The 26,364-nt window shown below is 41.9% G+C and overlaps 1 protein-coding gene across 1 annotated transcript in view; it reads left to right on the top strand.

Moving 5' to 3' along the window:
• Positions 1 to 26,364, top strand: part of arid3c (AT rich interactive domain 3C (BRIGHT-like)) — an 82,660-nt gene that overhangs the window by 37,764 nt on the left and 18,532 nt on the right. Inside the window, exon 3 of the mRNA XM_071481722.1 lies at positions 18,638 to 18,710. Coding sequence (XP_071337823.1) covers positions 18,638 to 18,710 — 73 coding nt within the window. The remainder of the gene's footprint in view (positions 1 to 18,637; positions 18,711 to 26,364) is intronic.

Raw genomic sequence — 26,364 nt, 5'->3', positions numbered from 1 at the left:
TTCTCCATAAACCTCTTACAGATCATTTCTTTATATCTTTTTTATATTTGTAATTTGTTTTAACTCTTATGGTGATGGTACCACTGATGAACCAACACCATGTTTGAAAAAAAAGTAAATCTCTTAAAGTTTGACACACAAACAGTGTGTTTGTGTGTTCAGGATGTCCTACAACACTGATCACTATCACAATGGCTCTTTATGATGGCTGTAGGTTGTTTTTATAGTTGTTACCCACAGACTGTAAATACAGATGGGCATGGCCTCCATAATATCACCCTCAGGTTTCTGAAGCTCAGTGAGCTGTTCCACCATCGCCATCTTGACAGTGCCTGACTCCGCCTCTAACTTCCATCCAATCCAAATATGATCAAAGAGGTGGGGCTTGTGTGGAGCTAAGACTTTGGTGCATGGACGGTTTGTGTCAAGCATACACTCACCCACCTGTCACTCAAAGAGGCCACACCCTCAATTCTCCATAACCTCAGTCCTTAATAAAATGTAAACAGGTGAGTTCCATAAAATTCATCCCGTACAGGTGTCATGAAGGAGTAAATTAGCTCTAGAGACCAAAAAACCAGGCTCTAAACATGTTTCTTTCTGCTGTAAAGTTGGACATTTTAACATGGGAGTCTATGGGGACTGACTCACTGTTAGAGGCAGATCCTAGTGGTCATTAGGGGAACTGTAGCTTTTCACTTTTTTTTTTTTTTTCACTTCACTGTTGATGCTTCATGGTTCAGTGGAGGTTGATGGTTGGCATTACCCCACACACAGATACAATAATATAAGTGAAAACTCAATGCTCCTTGCCTGGTTTGCTCATACAGAATTTACATGAGGTTTCCAACAGATTTTGTCATCGAGTGTCACATGCAGAAATGTATTTTCATATACTCTTTCAATATGAACATTAACTATCATCACTGTGTGATTATTTTGCACAATAAATTTGATGGTTTACTGTCACCATACAGAGCGTGACATTAAACTCTACATACAGAGGTGACTGATGTCCAGAACTCTCCATACATGCTGATCTGCAGATGTTCAGAAAATGTTAACCTGAGCCTGCAGGTGTTAATAACATGTTCAGGACCTAATCAAAGGATAATTACATCAGTAACTGTCTGAGCTTTTCAGCACTTTACTGGCCACCTGAATCTGACTTCAAGTGAGACACAGACTGTTTGTGTGTTGGTTTGTTTGGTTTATAAAAAGGCCTGAAATGACAGGTCTTCAACATGAAGGTACATCTTCTGTTACCTGAAATATTCTTCAACCAGCCCAGTAGCAGATATCATCAGCTGGACTTTGTGACCAGTGCTGCTCTTTGAATCCTAATAAGTTAGAATTAACATCAGCTCAGGTTTCAGCACCTACAGTATCACATGCTTCCTGTTTAGCTTTAACTTTTTTAAGAGCCTTCACTGCTGGTGTGGAATAAATTAATCAAGCCTGAGAAAGAAAAACAGGTCTATAAACAGACCATTAAGCAGCTGCCTAACAGCGGCTTTTTAATATCACAGGTCTAACGGCTGCTTGTCTGACACTGAGTAATACCTCAGCTCTGAGCGGCATCCAGCTTCTTTACCACTTCTATTTCACTGAGGCTCTGCTGTAGCTCTGGAAATAGTTTTGGACTTGAGCGCTGCCTGTGTATGTCTGATGGGCGCCTGCAGTAACATGAGATGGGTAACACAGTGTTGTAGTGAGCATTAAGGAGTAAATGATTGTTTCTAGTAAATATTGTAACTTCGGGAATGTCATGTCATCCACAGTTCACTTCAGGTCCGGTCAGTAGTCTGAGGACAGGGTGACATTTTGGAAAATGTGCTTGTTTGTCATCAAACCCAGATGAGTGGACACCAGGTCTGGGAGAATACACTGATGGTCCATCTCCATCACAGCAGGGCTGGGTGTCGTGTGACCCTCATCACCTCTGAACTCCACGTTTGGTTCAGATTGAAGTATATCAACAACTGTTGGATGAATATCCCTGAAATCTGATGAACACACCATGTTTCCCCAGGGCGAACTGTAACCACTCTGGTTATCCTCTGACTGGCCAACATTTTAATTTGTCCAAGACCAAGTACATGCAAACCTAATAACATTCAAATCAGCCACAGCTGCTCTTTGTGTTTAATACTAACTATCAAAAAGTAGCATGCTAACACATTAGACTAAGTCTGTGAGCATGGAAACCATTACCTGCTACACATTACATGTTAACCTTAGGGACGCACACATCTCACTTTTCTCTCCTGATACCAGTTCTTCTACAACAACCAAGGACATCTGCAGATATTTAGTACCAGCCAGTGATGAATGAATCAGTTGACTTCACTCAGCTCTACAAAGAAGTAATGGCACAAATCACAACATTAGACTTATTTTACTATGAGAAGGGTTAATACATTTTCGGTTTATTATGAAACTATGGTGGACAAATTTAGTCTGTCTTGCAAAGTTGTGCAACACACAATATGCCACAAAGAATGCTCCAACCCTCTGAGGCTGTATTGAAATGTTCCACTCTGCTTTTCGTTTGTTTTTGTTGGTCAGTCATGCAATCGCTTTCCACTGCCTCGATATACCAATGCATCATCAATCCACCTGATCACATTTTTAGATTTTTTTTGGGGCATTTTATGCCTTTATTATAGATTAGTGGAGACTGTCAGGAAAGGGGGTAGAGAGAGGGGAATGACATGCAGGAAAGAGTCGGACCGGTCGGGAGTCGAACCGGTGACTGCCTGCTAAGAGCGTCTTGCGCTCAACATGGTACGCACCCTAACCACTTGACTACCGGGCCACCCAATCACACCTCATTTTAAGACCAATGGGTGCTCATTTGGCAGACGCTTTTATCCAAAGCAACTTACAAGTGAGGCACATCACAGTAGTACAGTCTTTGAAGTACTAAGTACTAAATCTGTTCATAAGACAAAGCCTAAGGAGATCAGGTTAAGAAATATGCAGTAAATGCTAGTTAGACATGTTAGGGTGTTAGAGGTGTTAGGAGAGGATGTCCTCTCTGAAGAGATGAGTCTTAAACAGACTGACTGATTGATTTTAGACTGATTGTAAACAAGCTGGGCTGCTGCATTCTGGACCATCTGTAAAGGTTACACTGTGCATGCTGAGAGACCCACTAGAAGGGCAATGCAGTGATAGAGGCAAGAGAGGACCAGGGCCTGGACCAAGAGCTGGGTGGAGTTCTGAGTCAGGCTTGATTCTTCTGATGTTATAAAGAACAAAGCAGCAAAACCAGGAGATGAATCCAACATGGTCAGAGAAGGAGAACTGGTCATCAAACATGACAACCAGGTTTCTCATGACTTTGGCTGGGGTAAGAGATGATGATTTTGATATCGATTTCAGAGTTCAGTCTTAGAGAGGTTTACTTAAAGGTAGTGTTCCTTCATCCATATGGATATGTCGGAGAGACAGCTGAGATCTGTGTCAAGACCCTGTGGTCATCTGGTGGGAACAACAGATACAGTTGAATGTCATTTGCATAGAAGTAATATGAGAAGCCATGCTAGTGGATAATTGGACCCAAGGAGGTGGCGTATATTGCATTTACATTGACATTTATGACATTTACTCATCATTAAAGCTTCAGTACAGTAGGAGACCTTGGTCTAAGGACAAAGTAGTACATCTGTTTAATAAGTGCAAGGAGAAGGATATTTCAAAAAAAGGAGGGGCCCCAGCACTGAGCTTTGGGGCACACCTGTGGACAAGCAATGGGATAAGTATATTTATCCTTTGCCTGACACATTGAAGGAGCACCCAGTAAGGTAGGAGTCAAACCAAGAAAGTGCTTTGCCTGATATGCCCATTTCAGGGAGTATGGCTAGCAGGATGGTTCACCATGTCAAAGCTGCTTAGAGGTCCAGTGAGATAAGAACCGAGGACTGAGCTGCAGTTCTAGCCGTCAACAGAGCTGTTTCAGTGGAGTAGCTGCTCTTCAAGCTTAAAACAGGGGTGTTACATAGGCCTGTTTGAAAGTGGTTGGAATCGGTCCTGAAGCTAGTGAAGCATTTATCACATGTGCGATTGGTGGCACGATGGTGTGAGATATGGCCTTGAGTTTTGACACATTCTTCTTAGAGAGTGTGAGTGAATGGAGGGAGTCCTGCACCACTGACCAGAGGAGACAGAAAGTAGGACTGCCAGAGGTTTGGTTTGTAGGTGCCCTGCCCTCAGGGAGAGGTCTGACCATGGAGAGCGATGTGCTCTTAACCTGGGGAGTTGTCTCCCAGAGGTTCAGAGAATTGGCTACTGATGGCCACCACCTTTTCAGTAAAGATGCAGACAAAGATATCAGCTGAGAGGTTGGTGTCTGGTGGGGGTGGTGTAGGACTGAATAACTAACAAATAATTTCAGAAGATACTGCTGATCTTATCATTGTAAAATGCAGTTTTGGCACCACTGATGCTGCATAGTGATACTGATAGTCCTTGAGATCAGTGGGGTTGCTGGATCCATGTCATTTGCTCTCAGCTGCTCTAAGATTGGTACACAGCTTTCAGATGGTGTCAGTCAGGAATAAGGGAGGCTGGTTAGAGCGAGCAGGATGGCTGGATACAGGACAGAGATGACGATCCAGACATGAGGCTGTTGTAAAGCAGTGAGACTCCACAAAGGAAAAGTTGGCGGGACACAGGTTACCAAGGTTGCGGTGGAATGAGACCAGAGCTGGTGGAACAGAGGAAATGAATTAGTAGTCAGAGAGGTGCAGAGATGTGACTCAACTCAAATAAAGTTTTATGTAAAAATTCAAATGAGCATGAGGGACAGGAAGTCGGCAGAGCTCAGATTGTCGAAGTGGATGTTCATATCACCTGACATCCAGAGTAGCTGCAGTCTTACACACAGGAAGTGATGCTTTTACATTTTTTGTTTGTTCAGAATTAACAGTTCTATTTATGGCATCAACTCAAATAACTCAGTCATAATGTGGAGAAAATCCATAGAAAGAAATGACAATGTTGGCTGCAATCTGTGGACTGTGTCGCTGAACCACAGTGCGATGCGGAATAAAGTCAGCCTTTATTTTTGGTAATTATAGAAAGTGCTTTAATAGACACCTAAAGTTATAATGTACAATTCAGATTACATTGATTAATGAGTTGATTGGGGTTGATAAGGTTGCAGCAGGGTGGAGTGGGTGGTGCTGTGGTTCAGAGGGATAACCACTGATTAGAGGCTGGAGATCCAGTGAATTGAGTGACCTCAGTGTGTCAGCAGATTGTGTAACATGGAGCAGTTTCCAGCCAGACTGTGTCACATTGTGTGTAACACTCACTACCTGCTGCTCATTGAGAGTTCATGCTGAGCCTGCAGTTACGCTCGGAGCTCTGTCTCTCGTCACCACTGTTTGTGGAGGGAAGGGGCCATGTCAGTTAATGAAATTTCTGACTTCCATTGTGGTCTTCTTTATCCCCACCACCCCAATCACTGTCACTGTCTGTTCTGAGTGTTGCTCTTTAATGGTGGTTCACTGGGATGGAGTCTTGGGTTTGTAGTTTTTAGTCATGGTTTCAGTGTGTTTTAAGCAAATTTCCCCAAAAAGTTGGCAAAAGAAAATGTGAATGAATTTCCTTCAACAAATGTTCTGGTAAACTCCCACACCGTAGCGGGGCCTTTGTTTGCCTTCACCTCAGAGAGAATTCGGCCTTTACATGAAACAGGTTTTTATTCGTGACAAAACTTCATTTTGAATTTCTTTTATTTCATAAGTAAAATTTTGTTATTGGCTATTTTAGTAGGACTCTCCCATGTTAATTATATATTGGCGGCGCTGTAATGAAGGCCTAAAATGTCATTTTGGAAAGGCCACACCCCTCAGACCAAAAAGTTGACTCAAAATTTGACACCTTAGTGTGATCTATAAACAAGCCTCTTGGACCATAAAAGTCCACCTTAATGGTTTAATGGTTTATCCACCATTTAAAATTTTTTGAAAAGCACATTTTTGAAGTCTCTTATGAAACTGTAGATTTGACTGATATTAAATCGTCTGTAGATCATAACTGGACCAAGTTTATCAAACAATGTATAAATCTTGTTGAGTTCTTATTTAATTTTCAGTATACTGGCCAATTAACTTCAAAGGGGTGGGGCTTAGCAGAAAATTAGCCATAACTCATTAACCATTTGTCCAATCATCATAAATCTTAGCAGATATTTTCAGTCCATGTTTGGGAATTACCCCATGAAAGCATTTTGACATCAACCCATAGGGGGCACTACAAATTCAAAAACACACGTAGCTCAAAACAATGTGGACAGAATCTCACCAGATTTGGTGAACATGATCTGGGGGCCAGTGTTAACAAAATTCTCAGGGCACATATTAACAGATGAATATGATCATAACTGGAAATGATCTGTTCTGTTTCACATGAAATATGATCCCAATCAGCCTGATGGTGGCGCTATAAAGAAACCAGTGTTTATTACTGTCATGGGTCACAGTAATAATTGTAGTTTTTTCAGTAGTGAATAGTGTAATGAATGATTATTTCAATTCCAGTAATAAGCACAAAATATACTGAAAGTCAACACTTATGCACAGATGTTTCATATTAAAAGCCATCCCGTAGTTTCCTGTCTTGGTAGGCTTTCAAAGTGAAACATCAGCAGGACGTGTTTAGTTTCACTGACAGACACAAACTTGCATGAAGAGGCAACTGAAATTAATTAGAGACTGTAAACAGTCTTTGTATAAAAGAGACACAATGATCAATCACATTCACAAACTGGACCAGCTGGGGCTGAATACTTCGATGTGCAACTGGCTGCTGGACTTCCTGACGGAGAGACCACAGTCTGTACGGGCTGGCAGCAACACCTCCAGCACCATCACTCTGAACACAGGAGCCCCCCAAGGTTGTGTGCTGAGCTCCCTCCTCTTCACTCTGCTGACCCACAACTGCACACTGAAAGAGAGCTCCAACATCTTCATCAAGTTTGTGGACGACACGACTGTGGTAGGTCTCATCAACAACAACGACGAGACCACCTACAGGAAGGAGGTGAGCCGACTGGCCGCGTGGTGCAAGGACAACAATCTCTGTCTGAACGTGGAGAAGACAAAGGAGATTGTTGTGGACTTCAGGAGAGTGCACACCCAGCACGCTCCTCTAACTATCGACAGTGCTGCAGTGGAGAGAGTGAGCAGCACCAAGTTCCTGGGTGTGCACATCTCTGAAGACCTTACTTGGAGCAAGAACACTGCATCACTGGCCAGAAAAGCCCAACAGCACCTGTACTTCCTCCGTAAACTGAAAAGAGCCGGTGCCCTAGCCCCCATCATGCTCACCTTCTACAGAGGCACCATTGAGTCCATCCTGACCAGCTGCATCACTGTGTGGTACGGTGCCTGCACCGTGTCCTGCCGCAAGACCCTGCAGCGCATAGTGAGAGCAGCTGAGAAGATCATCGGTGCCTCTCTCCCCTCCATTCTTGACATCTTGACTCCCCCGCAAAGCCCTCCGGATTGCAGGTGACCCCACCCACCCATCCCACTGCCTCTTCAGCCTGCTTCCATCAGGAAGACGACTGCGGAGTCTCCGGGCCAAAACCAGCAGGCTAAAGGACAGCTTCAGCTGCCCCCCACCGCACACACAACCCTCCCCACTGCACACATAACCCTCCCCTGCCTCCCCCTCAGCATCTGACACCACTTCCACCCCTACAGACTGTCCACCTCTGCACCAGCCACTTTATTTTATTTATGCACTGTATCACTGCACTATATCATTGCACTACATGGCACTGTCCAGCTGTAGCTCTTCTGCTGCTCTGGTACATTACTGCTTTTCACTCATTTAGGTTGCATCCTTACATTCATGTCTGTCTCACACTGAACTGGTCTCACCTGCTGTTTGTAGTTTTCTCCAGTGAAGGAAAAAATCTCTAATCAGGTCAGGATGTCTCCACCAGTTTATCTTTGTGGTATTCAGGTGTCTGTGTTAGTTATGGCATCTTTATTTAAATGTCTGTATGCACTAATTCAGACTTTACATTAAACCATGAGTACAGTTACTGGTTGAAGCATTTAACCAGAGAACTGACCCACTGACCCAGTGTTAAGAGGGAAGTGTTAGTTAGTATTTTATCAGGGGGGATTAATAGGGAGGTTTGAGTGGAGGCGCTAAGACATGGAGGCTCAGGACTGAGGCACTGAGCTGTGAAACAGGACAGGAAGGGGCTGAGGTGGTGCTGAGGGATTTGTAGAACACCTGTTTGGGTACTTTGGCCATTGAGTCTATTTTTAATGACAATGCAGGACGTGGTGGTTTTTCATGTGGGAATATATAGAACAGCAGCCTTGAGAGCTCAAGAACACTGAGTCAGCCTGGGACAGGGTCCAGGATCCAGCAACCAGGATCCAGGGACCAGGCACAGAGGAGAGGAAAAGTGGTGCTGGCAGACTGGCCTGTGATGGGACTGCTCCCAGTTTAAACTAGAGCACCTCTGAGACATCAACTAAACATCAGTGGTTTTCTTTTTTTTAATCTGTCTGAATTCATTTGAGATAAAAGTCCCTGACCCGCTGTCAGTGGTTCAGATGTCTCCACTGTATCACCCCAACATCCATGTTCACATGTTCACATGAAAGTGTGAAATAAGACCCAGAGTTAGTCTTTATGCTCTATATACTATGTATCATTCAGTGACAGGCACCAGACTCTGTATCCTGGACCATTTAGAACTAGATCTCTGCTGTATCTGCACAGTAGCAACACACATTTTAATATTTTAATGATACAAACAGCTCAACATAAAGAATAAAGTTTTAACTGAACTCAGGGAGCACGTTGATGCACAGAGGATGAACCCTGACATTTTAATGAGACTGTTTCTGTGGCGCCACCCTCAGGACAGAAGTAGAGAAATGATCATGTTAACCTCCAACAGCATATCGTTGAATCAGAGCATCTCTTCATCCTGACTGTGACGGATATTCAAACGTATTTATATAGATTTATTATCAGTTCTCATTTTAATGCTTGTTTCTTCTTTCTCTCTGACTTCCAGCACTAGCATTCAACTCTGTATTTTATATAACAGTTAATAATTAGTTATTTATCAGTTATTTATTTGTAACTTGACCAAGAACTCATTTATTTAGTAAGATGAACACTGTCAGTACTGTAAACTTTATTTAAATCAGTGCTCCTCTACAACAAGACAATAAGAACAAAACCAGAATAATGTCAGTGTCACTGCAGTTCTATCAGACCATACTGTGACTCTGTTGTGCATTCTGCATTACATGTGTGACAGTATGTGGTTAAATGAAGAAGCTTTCTTGCATCTTAATATGACAGCAGCTGATCAGGAGGAGGAGCCTCTGAGGATGAAAGGATGGCAGTGACAGTGTAGTGATCTGGTGTCTGCAGTGATTTACTGGGGATTTACTGTGTGTGTGTGTGTGTGTGTGTGTGTGTGTTTGGCTGGAGGCCATGTTGGTCTTTGAAGAGTCCCAGTCTGCACTGAGACATGGAGGCTGCTCATCATGTGTGTGGTCAGTGTGTCACAGCACAGAGGCTGGTCCGATTCTGTGGGTTAAAGCAACAGAAACTAAAGACAGTTGAGTCCAGTCTTTCAGGGGGTTTGAGGAGAAGTGACCAGGCTGCAGTAGTGAACACATGAGTCCATGTCTCACTTCTCTGCAGTAACACAACAGACTCACTGTGCTCTGGACATCCAGATTGAACCAGCAGCTCAGTCACTGTCCAACCTGCACATTACTGCAGCTACCTGTTCTCTCCACAGAGCAGATGAGGGTTCAGGAGCTGGACTCACTCACCTGTTCTCATGTGTCTTGAACGTGAACCTGAATCTGAATCTGAATCTGAATCTGAATCTGAATCTGAACCTGAACCTGAGCTACAGCATCAAACTAAGAGAGATTCAGATTTTTTACCTTCACCCTGCAGTCACCTGGTCTGACTGTGTTCTTGGAGGCCAGCTGGTCTCTTTGATCCTGAGCAGGTAGTGGACAGTGCTGCTGACTCACACAGTGAGAGTGAACCACGACAGGTCACTGTGTTCATGTTGTGAGACACCAGAACAAAGAGCCTGAAGTTAGTATCGTTTATATGGATAAACAGACAGAAGCTTAATGCAGCTGTGACTAAATTATTTGGCACTTTACTACAGGAGGTTCAGAGGACTATGATTCAGATCTGTTTCTGAGACCTAATCATAGAACATTAAATGTCCATCCAGTCTAAAGGTAGATGTCCATGTGTTTCTGATTATAAAGCAGGTCTAGGTTCTATATCAATACTGTGAAAGTATCAAAGCCTCAGTCCACAGAGGAATGCACACAGCCTGTATTCAGAAACCAAGCCTTAAGACGAGCCATCAGGACTTCTGGACTCTGCAAAAAATAACTATTGTTATTGTTATTGTTACTGGTTCATAAGAACAAGGTCAAGCAGCAGACCATGGGGACAACAATGCTACAGACCGACAGAAGGCAAAAACGACTCTCCACTGACCGGGATGACTGTCAACTCACTTGAAAGGTCACCTAGCAACCATAGGAAGACATCAAGTGACCTACAAAAAGAATGGCAAATGGCAGCTGGGGTGAAGTGCACGGCGAGAATGGTTTGAAACAGGGGCAGGGCTCAAGTTGTGTAAAGCTAAAAAAAAAGCCCTTCATCAATGAGAAGCAAAGAAGAGCCAGGATGAGGTTTGCAAAAGACCAACGGATTGGACCATAGAGGACTGGAGTAAGGTCATCTTCTCTGATGAGTCAAATTTTCAGCTTTGCCCAACACCTGGCCATCTAATGGTTAGACCTGGAGAGGCCTACAAGCCACACTGTCTTGGACCCACTGTGAAATTTGGTGGAGGATCAGTAATGATCTGGGGGTGCTTCAGCAAGGCTGGAATCGGGCAAATTCATCTTTGCGAAGGATGCATGAATCAAGCCACGTACAAAATTATCCTGGAAGAAAACTGGCTTCCTTCTGCTCGGACAATGTTCCCCAATTCTGAGGATTGGTTTTTCCAGCAAGAAATGCTCCATGCCACACAGCTAGGTCAATCAAGGTGTGGATGAAGGACCACCAGATCAAGACTCAGCCCAATCTCCAGACCTGAACCCCATTGAAAACCTCTGGAATGTGATCAAGAGGAAGATGGACAGTCACAAGCCATCAAACATAGCTGAGCTGCTTGTATTTTTGCGCCAGGAGTGCCATTAAGTCACCCCACAGCAATGTGAAAGACTGGTGGAGAGCATGCCAAGACGCATGAAAGCTGTGATTGAAAATAAGGGTTATTCCACCAAATTATGATTTCTGAACTATTCCTAATTTAAAACATTAGTATTGTGTTGTTTAAAAATGAATATGAACTTGTTTTCTTTGCGTTATTTGAGGTCTGAAAACACTGCATCTTTTTTATTATTTTGACCATTTGTCATTTTCTGCAAATAAATGCTCTAAATAACAATATTTTTATTTGGAATTTGGGGGAAATGTTGTCAGTAGTTTATAGAATAAAACAAAATTTTTCATTTTACTCAAACAATAAATAGTAAATAGTAGGTCTTGTTATGGGACCTTTAATCTACTCAAAAGTCTGATTAGATTAGAGCTTTCGGACTCAAAGCCTGAGTGTGACCTATGACCTTTGTGTCTCTCAGACAAAGACCTGTATCTGTCAGGTGAATCAGGAGCTGGAGGGAGCAGGTTGATGGACGTGGTTCATCTCCTGTTTCCTGCCAACAGTCAGTGTTGCTGTCGTTCAGCCATGACCATGATCAGGCCCACCCAGTTGTTTTTTACCCACAACAACACAACCTTAACTAAGTAGTTAACCTGAACCACAGTTGTTCCACCACAATCAGTTTGTGACACTAAGTTCTAACTGTTTTAAGACTCTGATGAAGGAGGTTGTCCAGTAAATGACTGTGAAAAATCACTGTTTGGAGGAGCTGTTGGTGAATAGTAGTGTTTGGTTTATTGATGATGCTTTGACATCCTCAGACATTAATCCTGAGGTGAGAAATACCTGAGTCTGATGGCTCCTCCCCCCAGTGACTGATGACAGGGGGGACTCACTCTGCTGTTTTGTCGTTTATATGATCTCTGGACGCTTGTGTTCAGTCTGCACAGGAAGTGGTGACAATAGTAAAACATAATTACCCATCCTGTCAGACTTTATTAACAAAAAGACAGAGCTCATCAAGCTGACCTGCTGGAGGAGCCAGTTTTGTAAAACCAGTCTGGAGCTGTAGAGCTGCTCACACTGTTTGAACAGATGCTGAAGCAGCTGGACTCTTCACAGCAAATGTTTGTCTCTGTCACTGCTTCAGAGACAGTTTCCATCAGAAGCTTTGGAGAAGTTTGGTAGTTAAGTCATCATCCTCATCATCATCATCATCATCATCATCATCATCATCATCATCATCATCATCGTGTTTTCAGGTTTGGTTTTCCAGCAGATCCAGTGATTCCTCATTTGTCCCTGCAAGCTTCTGTAGTCTCAGGTTCATTCCAGCTCATATTTGTCCTCACTAACTTTTTGCATGAATGCAGTGAATGAATGTCATTCTTTGCTTGGTTCTATCCCTAATGTTGTTTGCTGCACTGTATCAGGTAACACTAAGTGTGTGTGTGTGTGTGTGTGTGTGTGTGTGTGTGTGTGTGTGTGTGTGTGTGTGTGTGTGTGTGTGTGTACTTGTACTTGCTACATAGTAAGGACCAAAAAAAGTATTTTACTAACAGAGTGAGGACATTTTGGGAAAGTGAGGACATTTTGAGGGTTAAGACTTGGTTTTAGAGTTATGGGTAGAATTAGGTTTAGGTTAAGGTTAGGGTCAGGGTTAGGGTTAGGCACTCAGTTGTGATGGTTAAGGTTAGGGTAAGGGGCTAGGGAATGCATTATGTAAATGAGTGTCCTCACAAAGATGGAACTACAAGTATGTGTGTGTGTGTGTGTGTGTGTCCTGCAGTGTCCATGGTAAAATAACACTTAGAGCTGCCAATATGTGGTCAGCCTGTTGCCACTTAATCCTGAGGATCCTCCTCATATTAGCTTCCACATCTTCTGTTATTGGTGTGTGTGTGTGTGTGTGTGTGTGTGTGTGTGTGTGATAGAGAGAGGAAAGTCCTCGCAGAATGCTGTTACTAGTGGCACAACTGGAAGGTTGCCAGCAGCATTATTCTCTAATTAACTTGTTCACACACACACACACACACACACACACAAAGGCAAAGATAAACATGTAATGATAAATGATGAAACAGTTTCACATCATGTTTTCTCACATCATCACAAATGTTTCCATCAGCTCTCAAACAGAGAACTCTGTGACTTTAATCATGATAACGTTCTGTTTCATTGGTCGCCTGTCAGTGATGTCATATCCTCAGTGTTGTGTTTGTCTGACAGAAGCTCAAACTGACTTTCAATTCAATTCAATTCAATTCAGTTTTATTTGTACAGAAATAAATCACAATATACATTATCTCAAGGCACTTTACAGGGTCAGGTCGAGACCTTACTTTGTTACAGAGAAAAACCCAACAGTTCCCACAAAGAGCAAGCGCTTGACGACAGGGGGGAGGAAAAACTCCCTTTTAACAGGAAGAAACCTCCAACAGAACCGGGCTCAGGGTGGGCGGCCGTCTGCCTCGACCGGTTGGGTTTAGGAGGAGAGAAAAAAGGTGGGGTGGGGGAGGAGAGAGGAGAAAAGAGAGAGAGAGAGAGACCAGGAACAGCTGTGTAGGTAATGGAGTTATCAATAATAATGACAGATAACAGTGGTTAATAGTAAAGATGAGTAGTGGTGGATCTGGATCCTGCTGCTCCCGAGGCAGAGAGACCTGCAGAATGAGGACAGAGAGAGGGAGAGAGAGGAGAAGCACAAACTACGGGAGAGAAAAAAATACAAAGTTAATGGCATGAAGTAGTCGAGAGAGCAAGAGAGCGAGAGGGAGAGAGAGAGAGAGAGCACTCAGTGCATCATGGGAATCCCCCAGCAGTCTAGCTCTATAGCAGCATAACTAAGGGATGGGTCAGGACATACCTGAGCCAGTCCTAACTATAAGCTTTACTAAACAGGACAGTTTGAAGCCTGATCTTAAAGGTAGAGAGGGGGTCTGCCTCCTGAACCCACACTGGGAGCTGGTTCCACAGGAGAGGAGCCTGATAGCTGAAGGCTCTGCTTTCTTACTTTGATCCAGTCTCATGTTTCAGATCCTCTTTCTCCACCTTGGTGGTTTTCAGCTATATATTTGATCTAGATGAAGGATTTTAGTCATGTTCGTCAGTTTAGTCAGTTCCAGTCTTGAGTTGAGCAGCCTTCCCTGACTTGACCCTGGTGACTGACAGACTGAGCGCAGCCTCCAGGTTCAGTTGAACGCAGTGTCCTCCAGCCTGTCTCAGCCTGTCTGTTCATTTATTTCACACACACAGAGGGTTTGTGTGTGTGTGTGTGTGGGGGGGGTTATCGTATAGTTTTCAAACAAACAGGAATGCTGCCTGTGAGCTACAGGAAACAAAACAAACTGAGTATGAACCATTAAAGCAGATTATAACAGGAAGTAGGTGAAAAGTCAGAAGAGTTGACTGCTCACTTCATACATGTCGAGTCTGTGCAGACAGCCAGACAGTGTGTGTGTACTTGTACTTGCTACATAGTAAGGACCAAAAAAAGTATTTTACTAACAGAGTGAGGACATTTTGGGAAAGTGAGGACATTTTGGCCGGTCCTCACTTTTTCAGACACCTTAAAATCACATTTTGAGGATTAAGACTTGGTTTTAGAGTTAAGGTTAGAATTAGGTTTAGGTTAAGGTTAGGGTCAGGGTTAGGGTTAGGCACTCAGTTGTGATGGTTAAGGTTAGGGTAAGGGGCTAGGGAATGCATTAGGTCAACGAGTGTCCTTACAAAGATAGAAGTACAAGTATGTGTGTGTGTGTGTGTGTGTGTGTGTGAGGTTCTCACTGTCATGGTTTCAGTCTGATCACACAACATGTTTATGTGAATGGTTCACTGGAATGATCTGACACTGTGTGAATCCTCATCTCTTCCTCCCTGTGTGTCCAGAACAGACGTTTCTATCTACCTGCTTCAATGCTGTAGTGTGAACGTGGACGTTGTTAATAAAGCTAAATAACATTATATTCATCAGATCAGCGGCAATGTTTCAGGAGATGCTCCTGTGGCTGGTATTAGAGGGTGGTTGGACTGGTTGTTGTTGTTAGCAGGTTTTTGGTTCAAGTAAAAATCTACTTTTAAACTCAGTACACAGCTTTAGCTGAACATTGGATTTTATCAGTCCACTTCACATAAAGTCCAACACATATTCATTTTATATTATATTTATAATTTTATGTTGAAGGCTGTTTTAAATCTTTACAATCTGTATGAGAAATAAATCTTAATAATTCCTGTAATAATAGGTTATTAAATTCTATAAAACACTGAGGATTTCATGAATTATTTAATGTTGATAACAACTGAACAAGACGATGCTCAGTGTAGCTGCACATCATTAAAACACACAAAGAAACAGAATAATTTCAGATGAATATAAAGGTAGTTTCATGTGTGTAGAAGCTTCATAAAGATGTTTTAAATCCATGTTACTGATGTATTCCTTTGTGCTGGTTGTGTGTGTGTGTGTGTGTGTGTGTGTGTGTGTGTGTGTGAGTGTGTGTGCGAACATGTGTGTTATTGTGTGCAGCAGCACATGCTTATCATTTCCTCTGCTCTCTGAGGGCCTCACCATTGATCCTGCAGCTTTGTCGTCCTCTGTACATCTGTGCACTTAACATTTTTGCTGTTCCTTTACCTTTCGATATTCCCTCCGCCAGGGACCGCCTGCAGCGCGGCACTCACTCTGCAAGCTCCCCCTCCCCCAACACACATACACACACACACACACGCATACACACCACCTCCCACCTATGGAACCCTCCCTTTAACGAAACCCCAACCCCCCCACAGTTTCCTCCTGAGTGCTGACCTGCACTGGTCCTTTAATATTGGTGACAGCTAATACACTTCTAAATGATCAGTTATTATCTCATGGGCCTCGTCACCAGGGCCCCACTGATTCCAAAGGTCATCCCTCTGTCTTTCAGTATTGATCATGTGGGCCTGTTAACATGGCTGTGGGCCTCACTGAGAGTCAACATTGCCACTAACATATTTCCATCAGCTGTATCTGGCTGCTGAGGCCCCTTTTAAAAGCCTCTTTGACTCCGTTGCTGCCCCAGTGAACGGAGCAGGATGAGGAGCATAATGGAGTTGCCAATAAGGAAACTAGTGCTACTGAAATAAACCGAGGGCCACAGGCAGGTCTGAGTCCAGCAGTCTTCCTGCTCACATATTATATGATCTATTTACAGTGTTTTCAGATCAACAACATGTGACTGAGCTCAACACACTGAAGACAAGATCTTCACCACAGAGACTACACATTTATTATTTTCAATGATTCATGATTACATTTCATAATAAATGTACATAGTTATAATGACAGTTACAGAGCTCTGAGGAGAGGACAAAGGACAAACAGAAAACTACTCAATTACAATAGTTGCAGAATAATCACAAACATTTTCTTTTTATTGTATATACCACATATCCATACATTGACTCATTCCTGAACTGAATATATACCCATATACAAGTGCACAAAGGGCCATGGCCAGGTTAACCTTTAACCAGGGTCTAGTGGCAGCTGGGGAGGATGTAGAAATTCATATTTAATCTGCCTGACAATAAATAATTAACTCATGAAACTAAAAATAAGACAAATACTAACTAGACACTGAACCACATAACAAAGGTTCACATTTTACACTTCTACATTCTTTTATTCAATGTTTTAATCAATCATCAACTTCCAGGTCTGAAACATGAGGCATCAACAGTGAAGAGCTAAAAGCTGCAGTTCCTCTAATGACCACTAGAGTCTGGCTCCAGCAGTGAGTCAGTCCCCAGAGACTCCCATGTTCAAATGTCCAACTTTACAGCAGAAAGAAACATGTTTGCAGCCTGGTACAAAAACTGTTCTGGTCTCTAGAGATTAATTCCTCCTTCATGACAACTGTACGGCTGAAATTTATAGAACTCACCTGTTTACATTTTATTAAGGACTAAAGCTATGGAGAATTGAGGGCGTGGCCTCTTTGAGTGACAGGTGGGCGAGTGTATGCTTGCCACAAACTGACAACTGAAGTCTCAGCTCCACACATGCCCCACGTCTTTGACCATATTTGAATTAGCTGGGAGTTCATGATATTTCTAACCCTAACCTTGACAGTGGTCAGGGTGAAAGACAGACACAATGGAAAAAAAAAAACATTCTTTTCCTTTTATGACCCAAAGTGTTTGTAATGTATGTTCGTAAGTAACTTAACTGATTGAATCACTGTGAACATGAATGTAAATGAACTATCAGCAAGTTACTGCAAAATGTCATTAAACTAGTAATTTAAACTAGTAATTTAATTACTTTTAGTTACTCCAACACTGATAATTAGTGATGTCTTCAAAAATGAGCCAACATGTATCAGTGGAGAAACATCCTGAGGGGTCTGACAATAAACACAATACAATACAATACAATATAATAAAATACAACAGAATTCAAATCACATTTTTTTTGTGTCAGTAAAAGGCAGCAGGGTGTAAATACAGTTGAGTTGTTGTTATTTATTATTTATTGTTTGTTTGTTGTTTATTTGTTTGTTTGGTTTATGGTCACATGACCAGACTTGTGTCCAGATCAAAATCTCCATCATCACAGGAAGGAAACAAGAAGTCTGTAATGATCAGCTGTTAACACTGATCATTAGAGAGCGGCTGAGTTTTACCTTCATTTCACTATATTTGGAAAATGTTTCTAATATTTTGTGCCACATGATGAGAGAAACAAACAATAAAAACCTTTGAATGAATGGATCTGGCTGTGTTCTGTTGGTGCTCAGTGAACACGCAGGCATGAACGGTGCACAGGCAGCTTGTTGTAGCAGTTGAACAGGTGGTCGTCACTTGTTCAGACCAAGTGCTCAGTGACAAACTTTGACCTCTGAGGCTGCTCAGGGTCAAAAATCATTCTCCTGATATTGTTCCAGCAGAAGTAGGTCGCTGCATGTCTCTGTGTTAAAGAGCTGCAGTAAGTTTAAAGAAATGTGATTCACATCTGAATCACTGCTTGTCTTTTGGTTTGTTTGTTTGTTTTGTTTTGTTTGTTTTGCTAACAAACAGAATGACAGCTTTGCTAGCACTCCCACTGTAGACACTGTGGTTAGCCGTCATTAGCAGTCAGGTTTGACTGACAGTCTAATGGACCAATAGAAGAGCAGCAGAAAGAAATACATGTTTGTATACGGTAAAGTCAGAAGAACAGTCTCATGTTTATGTTTCACTTGTAGCTCAGTCTGTTTTCAGTGATAGTAACTGTGGTGTTCAGTCGATGTTGGTTTGTGATTCCACATTTTTATCATCTTGCTGAATCAGAGTGTGACCAGCAGCCTGACACTGTGGTCTGTCAGAGGGTGGGTCACCCCCACCACCACTGATGGAGAACATGTTAACAAATGACTCACCGGCTCTTTTTTTTCTTTTCAGTTGTACGAACTGGACGATGATGAAAAGCGCAAAGAGTTTCTTGACGACCTTTTCAGCTTCATGCAGAAACGTGGTAAGTGATTTCCACCTTAATAACAGCATCACAGATGTCTGCTTAGGTCTCATCCTGTGACCTGGAGCCTTGTGGTCCTGCAGGTCTCAGCCTCTGTACTGGTCCACACAGTTCAGGCAGTGACACCCTGGCCTCCACAGGCCTCCTCTCTATACGATGACTCCTGTGTTTTTATTGGCCACTCACAGAGCAGCAGTGTGAGGATTCAGTCAGCAGCTGCTGGTTTTACTGCAGGGGCAGATCTGTGTTGAGAGCCTGGTATAATGTGAGGAAGTTAATCACCCAGCAGAGAATAAAAGGCTCTGCCCGTCACAATGACACCATCTATTTTAGGAGCACAAGGTCACTGCTGTGTTTTTGTTGTTGAGCATTCCGGGTTCAGGACTTGATGTTTTACAGATACATTTGTTTCCTGTCCTCACCTGCCCAACCCTGACTTCACAGACAAACACTCAGTTTCATTTCTCTTCTATGACAAACAATCATCTGGATTATTTTTAGCTTCTAATCAGCTATTATTTCCATCTTCTGTTTCCTGAACAGTGTGAGAAAATAAAAGCTCCTGTTTTCATCAGGCTGAGAACAAAACAAAAACATAAATTAAATCAGAGTTCAAATTTATACTGAAACATTCAAAGTGTTTTTCTCACAGAAAATATAAATATAATGAGAATTTAACAGCTGATCCAGATCTGTGTAATCCTCAATGTCTTGAAAAATCATTATGGTTATCACAAACATTATCACACACTGATGCTTTTATATCTGAATGTGTTTAACATAACATAACATAACATAACATAACATAACATAACATAACATAACATAACATAACATAACATAACATAACATAACATAACAGTTTTGTCAAATCATATCAGTTACCTACCAGTAGTGACAGCCACACATAGATGAGATCATTTCTGATACCACATTCTCCATAGTGTATTAAACAGTAAAATATATTTCTTTCTCTATATTATAATTTTTCTTATATGTTCTTTTTTGTAAAGACTGAATAATGATAATAATAATAACTAATTATGAAAAAAGAGTAAAGAACCAATTAAGTTTTTTTCAGGTTTCACTTGTTAATTTAAGAATACTCTTTATTCTTTATCTGATATTTTTTATTTTTTATTCTATTCACCATACGCTTCCACTCCAGTGGTTGCTAATCTTCCTGGGGTCAATAAAATCATTCATACACCAACAGCATTTAAACATACAAACAACACTAACAAACAAAGAAGCATTGACGACACCCTGTCAAAAAAATCAAAATACTCAACATAAAGACAATAAATATTCATCTCATGCTGACCTCTCACATTACACTGCTGTGAAGCTGCTGACAGAGTCAACATGTTCAGCTTAATGTGAACATCCTTCACAGTTAAACATTGATGCTTCTTCCTCATGTTCTTCCATTTATAATTATGATATAATATGTTACAATTATTATAATATTATTATGATACAATATACTATAATTAATAAATTAAAAACATAATGCAATTATAATAATGCAAATTTAATTTTTTATTAACTGCATTTTTTCAACCTCTTTTGTACATTTCAGAACAAATTTTATATTTTTCTATTTGAAGATGAAATGTTCACTGTCAGCTGCAGGCACACTGTCTTTAGAAGAGGAAAATTATGGTATACACAATTTAGAGCTGAACAACTAATCAAAATATCATCAATATCACAATATGACCAAGGAAACATCCAAAACACAGGAGCTGTAATTTTTGTCGAAGGTAAAATACAACAGACCATAAATACAATACAAAACAAAAATCACATCTTCATCATTTTTTTTTGTTTTTTTCAGTGAAATAAAAAATGACCATCACCACTAAAATGTAACTCATCACAGTATCTGTCACAATAATTACAATATATAATTTTAATGCACATTGTTCAGCCCTAACACAAATTTTTATTTTTGACACATGAGTTTATGAACATCAAAGGAAAAGCTCAAGTCCCTTTGACCAGAGTCCAGCTGTGCAGTGACAGCTGCAGGAAAACACGCGTTGATGAAGTAATGATGTAGCTGGACGGTCACTTGGGTTTTGGAGACAGTATGGATTGTTGTTGGAGCGTTCAATTAGAGATTGATTTTGGACTTAGTGTAGGGAGACATTGTCAGTGTGAAGCAGATCAGCTGCAGCCTATCTCCACCACTGGCCCCTGACAAGTGTGATCAGAGAGGAGCGCTCCAAATGTCCTGATCAATGTTTTTACAAAACATCACTGTCACTCTGTAGACACACAAACCTCACACTAAATACACAGCTGCATATACACACACCATCATATACACACACCACTATATACACATATACACACTCCATCTTATACACACACCATCATATACACACACGACTATATACACATACATCTTGTCCTGGTGTGAGCGTGTGCAGAGGGTGTGCACAGCTCTGAGCTGCTGTATTCAGATTTCATGATGGTTCAATCACTATGTCACCATGGCAACCATAGAAATCACCACGAGTGACACCATATGAATCTTTTTCAGAAGGGAACAGACAGCTCCAAAACATCAGCTTCAGATGCTGTGGGATCAGTGTTAGCATTAGCATTAGCGTTAGCTACTCTGTTGCTAACGTGTACCCACCAAAGTCTGCTCTCTCCAGCTGAGGGTCAGAGGTCAGACTGGGTGGACAGCAGCTCTCTGTGGTGTGGTGCAGTGTGGTCGGATCAGAGTAGCTGGGAGCCACCACGGCAGAGCTGCAGCCACATCCTGTCTAAAGCAGCTTCATTTCAGGACAGTGCTGCAAGGGTCATATAAATGTTCATCAGGCCATGGTGGGAACACACTCAGTATATTAAGACTTTCTTTTGATACACAACTTATTTTATGTAGACAAATGGAGAAAACAGGAGGAAGTTCTGCCTGCAGGACATTCACAGCTGAACAAGAAGATGTTTCAAACAAACATTTCTGCAGAACTGAAGTCAGGGAGGTCAAAGGTCACTGATCACTGAGTCTGTCTGACTGTTTGTGTGACAGTTGTAATAATTAGTGTAGAATTGCTTTGAGGGACGATGTATGTTGAGCCAGAGGTTCATCCCCCCACTGACTGCTGCTTCTCTGGGACCAGCTCACAGTGCAGCAGGATCCAGACCCCCCAAGCACCATCATCCCCCTCCTCCAGTAGCTCCAGAGGTGTTTCCATTATTATAAATATTATATTTATTATACAGCTCAGACCAGAGGGAACAGACCCACCTACTGTAGATGAGTTTACACGTGACCGTGCAGTGTTCACATGCAGTCAACTATTAGCAGATCTACTATCTATCAGATCAGCAGATGCTTCAAATATGAACCAAGAGAAACAAAAGTTGAATCATGAATAAAACCCCCAACAGTTCAGCTTAGGTCACTCTGGAATTTCTTTGCTGCAGCCTGAAGCTTCATACTTAAGGACAGATGTGGAGGTGTACAGCTGCAGACACAGACAACACGTCTCTGCATGCATGTCTGCATGTACAGACCTGTTCCACACTCACACTAGAAACCGAGATGACAGCAGGAACACGAGACTTTATGTTTGTTGTGTTTGGTTGAACTATAAGAAAAAGTTTGAAGAAGAATTAATGAGAGAAACAGCTGAATGAGAACAGAACAGGACACATGCTGCTCCTCTCAGGCTGTGGTCACATTGAGCAGACTCATGTGGATCCTGATGGACTTAACCGGACATAAACATAAACTGGTCTTTACTTGGTCTCTGTGTGATGACATCACAGAGTTATGACCCTTCAACAGTCTGTAACTTTTAACATTTAACACATAAGTGTCACTGTGGCTGCTGCTGAGTTAATGTCACATTACACTGAGGGATGTTTGATGGACACGGGTCCCTGCTGAAGTCGGTCAATGGTGGTCACTGTCCTCCTCCTCAGGTTCCTGTCTCTCCTCTCACGTTCATATTTCCGGTCTTTATATTCAGGTTGTGAGGCTCTGCAGGTGTCAGACAGTGTGTGTGTCTCTTTCTGTCTCAGATGTCCTGTCCCTCTCTGTCTCTGTCCCTGTGACGCCCTCTCAGAGGGTCTTAGCAGCCATGTTGGTGATCATCCTGGAAGCAGAGAGCTGGAGTCCTCAGAGCAGACAAAGGCAGTGATGGCCTCCTTTGTGTTTCTGATAAATACCCAGGGTGATTTACTGTTGCCCCAGGGTTGTGGTTATTAATTGATTATTATCTCTGAGGACCACCATCAGCACTTTTTCTCAAACAAGTCAACTTTTGTCTGCTTCTAAGTGCTTAAGAACAGTATGGTGGAAGAAAAGGCTGCTGGAACGTTAGCTTAAAAAATGAACGAGTCTTCGATCGGTGTGACACTAAAAATTCCTCCCAACTCTGCTGCTGTTTCCTGCCTCCTGCTCTCAGCTGGATCCTGCAGCTGCTGCGTATGTCTGCATCACAGTTAACACCTGATTTCTTCTTCAGATGGTTTATATGAGACACATGTTGTATCAAACGTCACATCAGTCACAGTCAGGTTTGGTGTCAGAGCTGAGTCCAGACGACAGGATCTGTACGAGTCTCAAAGGTTTTAAACGCTGCTGAGAATCCGTTTTATTTCTCTGTTGTTTCACTGGTGTTAATTATTTCTTGTTGCTTGTCTTTTGCACATTTCAGGCCTCTGTCAACACACACAACACACAACACACAAGTGAACTAATTATTACCATAAACATAAATATTTTACCATAAACTGTATTTTAGACCACAGCTGTTTCCCAGTTCAGGGGTTCAGGTCCTGTAGAGTACCTGGTCTATGAAGGTGTGGCCCTGTGTAGCCAACGTAGATCGTGAAGGCTGAACCAAAATGACGGTCTGGTCTATGGATGATTTTACTTTGTGTCACCAGCTGTTCCCGCCCTTACTGTTGCATCACAAAGCGCGGCTCCTGTTGCTTAGCAACCTTGACAACAGGTAACTTTTTTCACAGAAACTTGAGGTTTTATGGCCCTTGGTTTTAACAGTTGTACCGTTTGCTCCTAGCTAGGACACATGTGAAGGAGCCTTAGAGATGAAACAGTCTAGTCCAGGGGTCGGCAACCCGCAGCTCCGGAGCCACATGCGGCTCTTTCATCCCTCTGCTGCGGCTCCCTGTGGCTTTTGATAAAAAAATAAATAATGAATATTCAATTTAAATTTATTTTATTTTAGTTCATTAGTATTTTAAATGTTATTCTAAATTTGAAGATTATGGTGATCTTGTAACATTAAAATAAAACGTGTTTAATTTTTTGTCGCTAAAAATATGCATCACAACCGCCGATGTGGGACACGCGATTTATTGAGCTTTTCGACTCTCGGTAGGTCAGCCATGGATAAATCCAAGAAAGAAAAGTTTTTGAAGAAAACAGAACGTTTAATGCTACGTGGGCAGATTCATCAAATAAAATTTCGTTTTCTCTGTAGCAGTTCATTGATTTCATAAATGCAACACACTATAGTTTTTTTATACATAGCATAAAGGTAAAAAACAATATATGCAGTGTTATCTTCATTTTAGATGTCAAAAGGGTTTTGTGGCTCCCGGTGTTTTCTTTTCTGTGGGAAACAGGTCCAAATGGCTCTTTGAGTGTTTATGGTTGCCAACCCCTGCTCTAGTTGATGTGACGCAGTCAGTCTTCAGATGAAGGATGAGACCCTGAACTGAGACACAGATATCTGAGTTTGACTAATGTTAAGTTTTAAGGATTTATGAAGTGTTACATCATCATCAGCTGATGCTGACCCTCGTTTCTCCTGACGTCACTGACATCACTAGACACAACTGTTTACTTTTTTTAAGATGGAGATTGTGTTGCCCTGGGAGATGGTTGTTTGTTGACGTTAGCGACCACATTTCTAAGATAGCGTTAGCTGGTGTTAAACATGTTGGTGGTGTAGACGAGCTGAAGGAGACACTGAGGCAGCAGGAGCAAGAACATCACATCCTGAGACCTTCACATGGAATCAATCCACACCTGTCAGAGAGGAGCATGTGACGGTCTGTTCACACGCTGGGAATAAAAATCTGTTCATAGATGTAAATCCCAGTCTAACATGTTAAACCTTTGATAGATGGTGAACAGATAAACACTGTAGCTGCCCACGCACAATCAGGTCACATCATCAAAAGTACAAATCTTAGACTTATCCATCTTTCAGTTTGATTTGTTTTTAGTATTAATAGAATTTTTTATTGATTGAACAACTACTTTTTATCTTGGTGTTTGTGACATGTATGATGTATGTCAGTGTTGAATTATTGTGGTTCTGTACAGCAGCAGTGTTGTGTGTCCAAGTCAAATCTCCCTCTGGGACAATGAGGTGTTCCTCCTCCTCTTCCTCTTCTTCTTCCCCTGAGTCGAGAATCATTGTTCTCCTCTCCTGCTGCTCACTAATCCAATGAAAAGACCCAAACCACAGGGTGTTAGTCCATCTCTAAACACTGTCTGACTTCTCCGACACAAGCTCGTTGGCTCCTCCTGGAGAACCTTTAAAAACAGCTGGAGATTTAAACAGGGCCTCTGTCAAGGACTAATCTTCAGTAGTGGATTAATTACATTTGTGCTGTAGTGAGTGTTTGGGGTATCAGGGTGGTGTGTGTAACTGAGTCAGAATAAACTACAGTGTATGATGAAGGAGCCTCAGTTCACACACTCATGGTGTGTAACTGGTTTGAATTTTTACTGGGTTTGAAGACAGAAAGAAAATAAAGGACATCTCCACCCCTTTATGCTTTCAGGCCAATTAAATTCTTCTTGAGTCCCTAAAACATTCTGCCCTGGCCCCTGGATCTTCACGTCCTGATGATGTTTGAGGCTTTCCTCTTCCTCTTCTTCCTCCTGCCCATCTTCATTGGACAGAAGCAGGTAAACAGTCGTTTCCCCTGCGATGCTGCATTAATCGTTCATTTCATGGGTTAAAAGAGCAAAGTCAATGAGGAGGAGAAATTCTCATCCCATTATCGGCTCAGTGCAAAGTGAACATGTCAGCGACGAAGCCAAGCATAGAGATGATTACTGTGCTACCACAGCCCTGATGCTCCACATTGTTCCCATTACAAACTCCTCTCAGCCGCTGAGGGATGAACTGAAGACCACTGTTACGACTCAATGCCACTGTGCAAAGTGGATTTCTTCCACCTTGTCCTCCATCACTCATTGTCATAATGATACATGGCCTGATTAGATAGTTTGTGCTGACAAAAGGTCCATCCTCACTCTTTTATTCCTTATATCTCTTTCAGGGAATCACAGGGACAAATACATCACCCGGAGTATTGACTCCACATAAATCTTGTTTTAAGAGGCTTGTCTCTGCTCAGGTTCTGTCAGACAAAGGCTCAGACTTTTATTTATGACCTCAATCCTTGTTTGGTGGCTATTGTGTCTTCAACATAATAATAGTTTTATAGATCAGCTCGGATACACATTATAATCTGTGGTAATAAAGATAAGCTGTGGGGGGCTGGGGGGTGCTGAAGATCTGCTGCTGCTTTTGTTTTGTTTCACAGTGTTTTACTGCAGAGCTCAGCTCACACACATTAACTGTATCTATATCTATATCTATATATAGATATAGATATAAGTAGATAGATAGATATAGATATA

The sequence above is a fragment of the Trachinotus anak genome, unplaced genomic scaffold (genome assembly GCF_046630095.1).
Source record: "Trachinotus anak isolate AG129_WGS33_773 ecotype Australia unplaced genomic scaffold, CSIRO_AGI_Tana_v1 ptg000008l, whole genome shotgun sequence".
In the NCBI taxonomy this organism is placed as follows: domain Eukaryota; kingdom Metazoa; phylum Chordata; class Actinopteri; order Carangiformes; family Carangidae; genus Trachinotus; species Trachinotus anak.
This window is presented reverse-complemented; position numbering and strand designations above follow the sequence as displayed.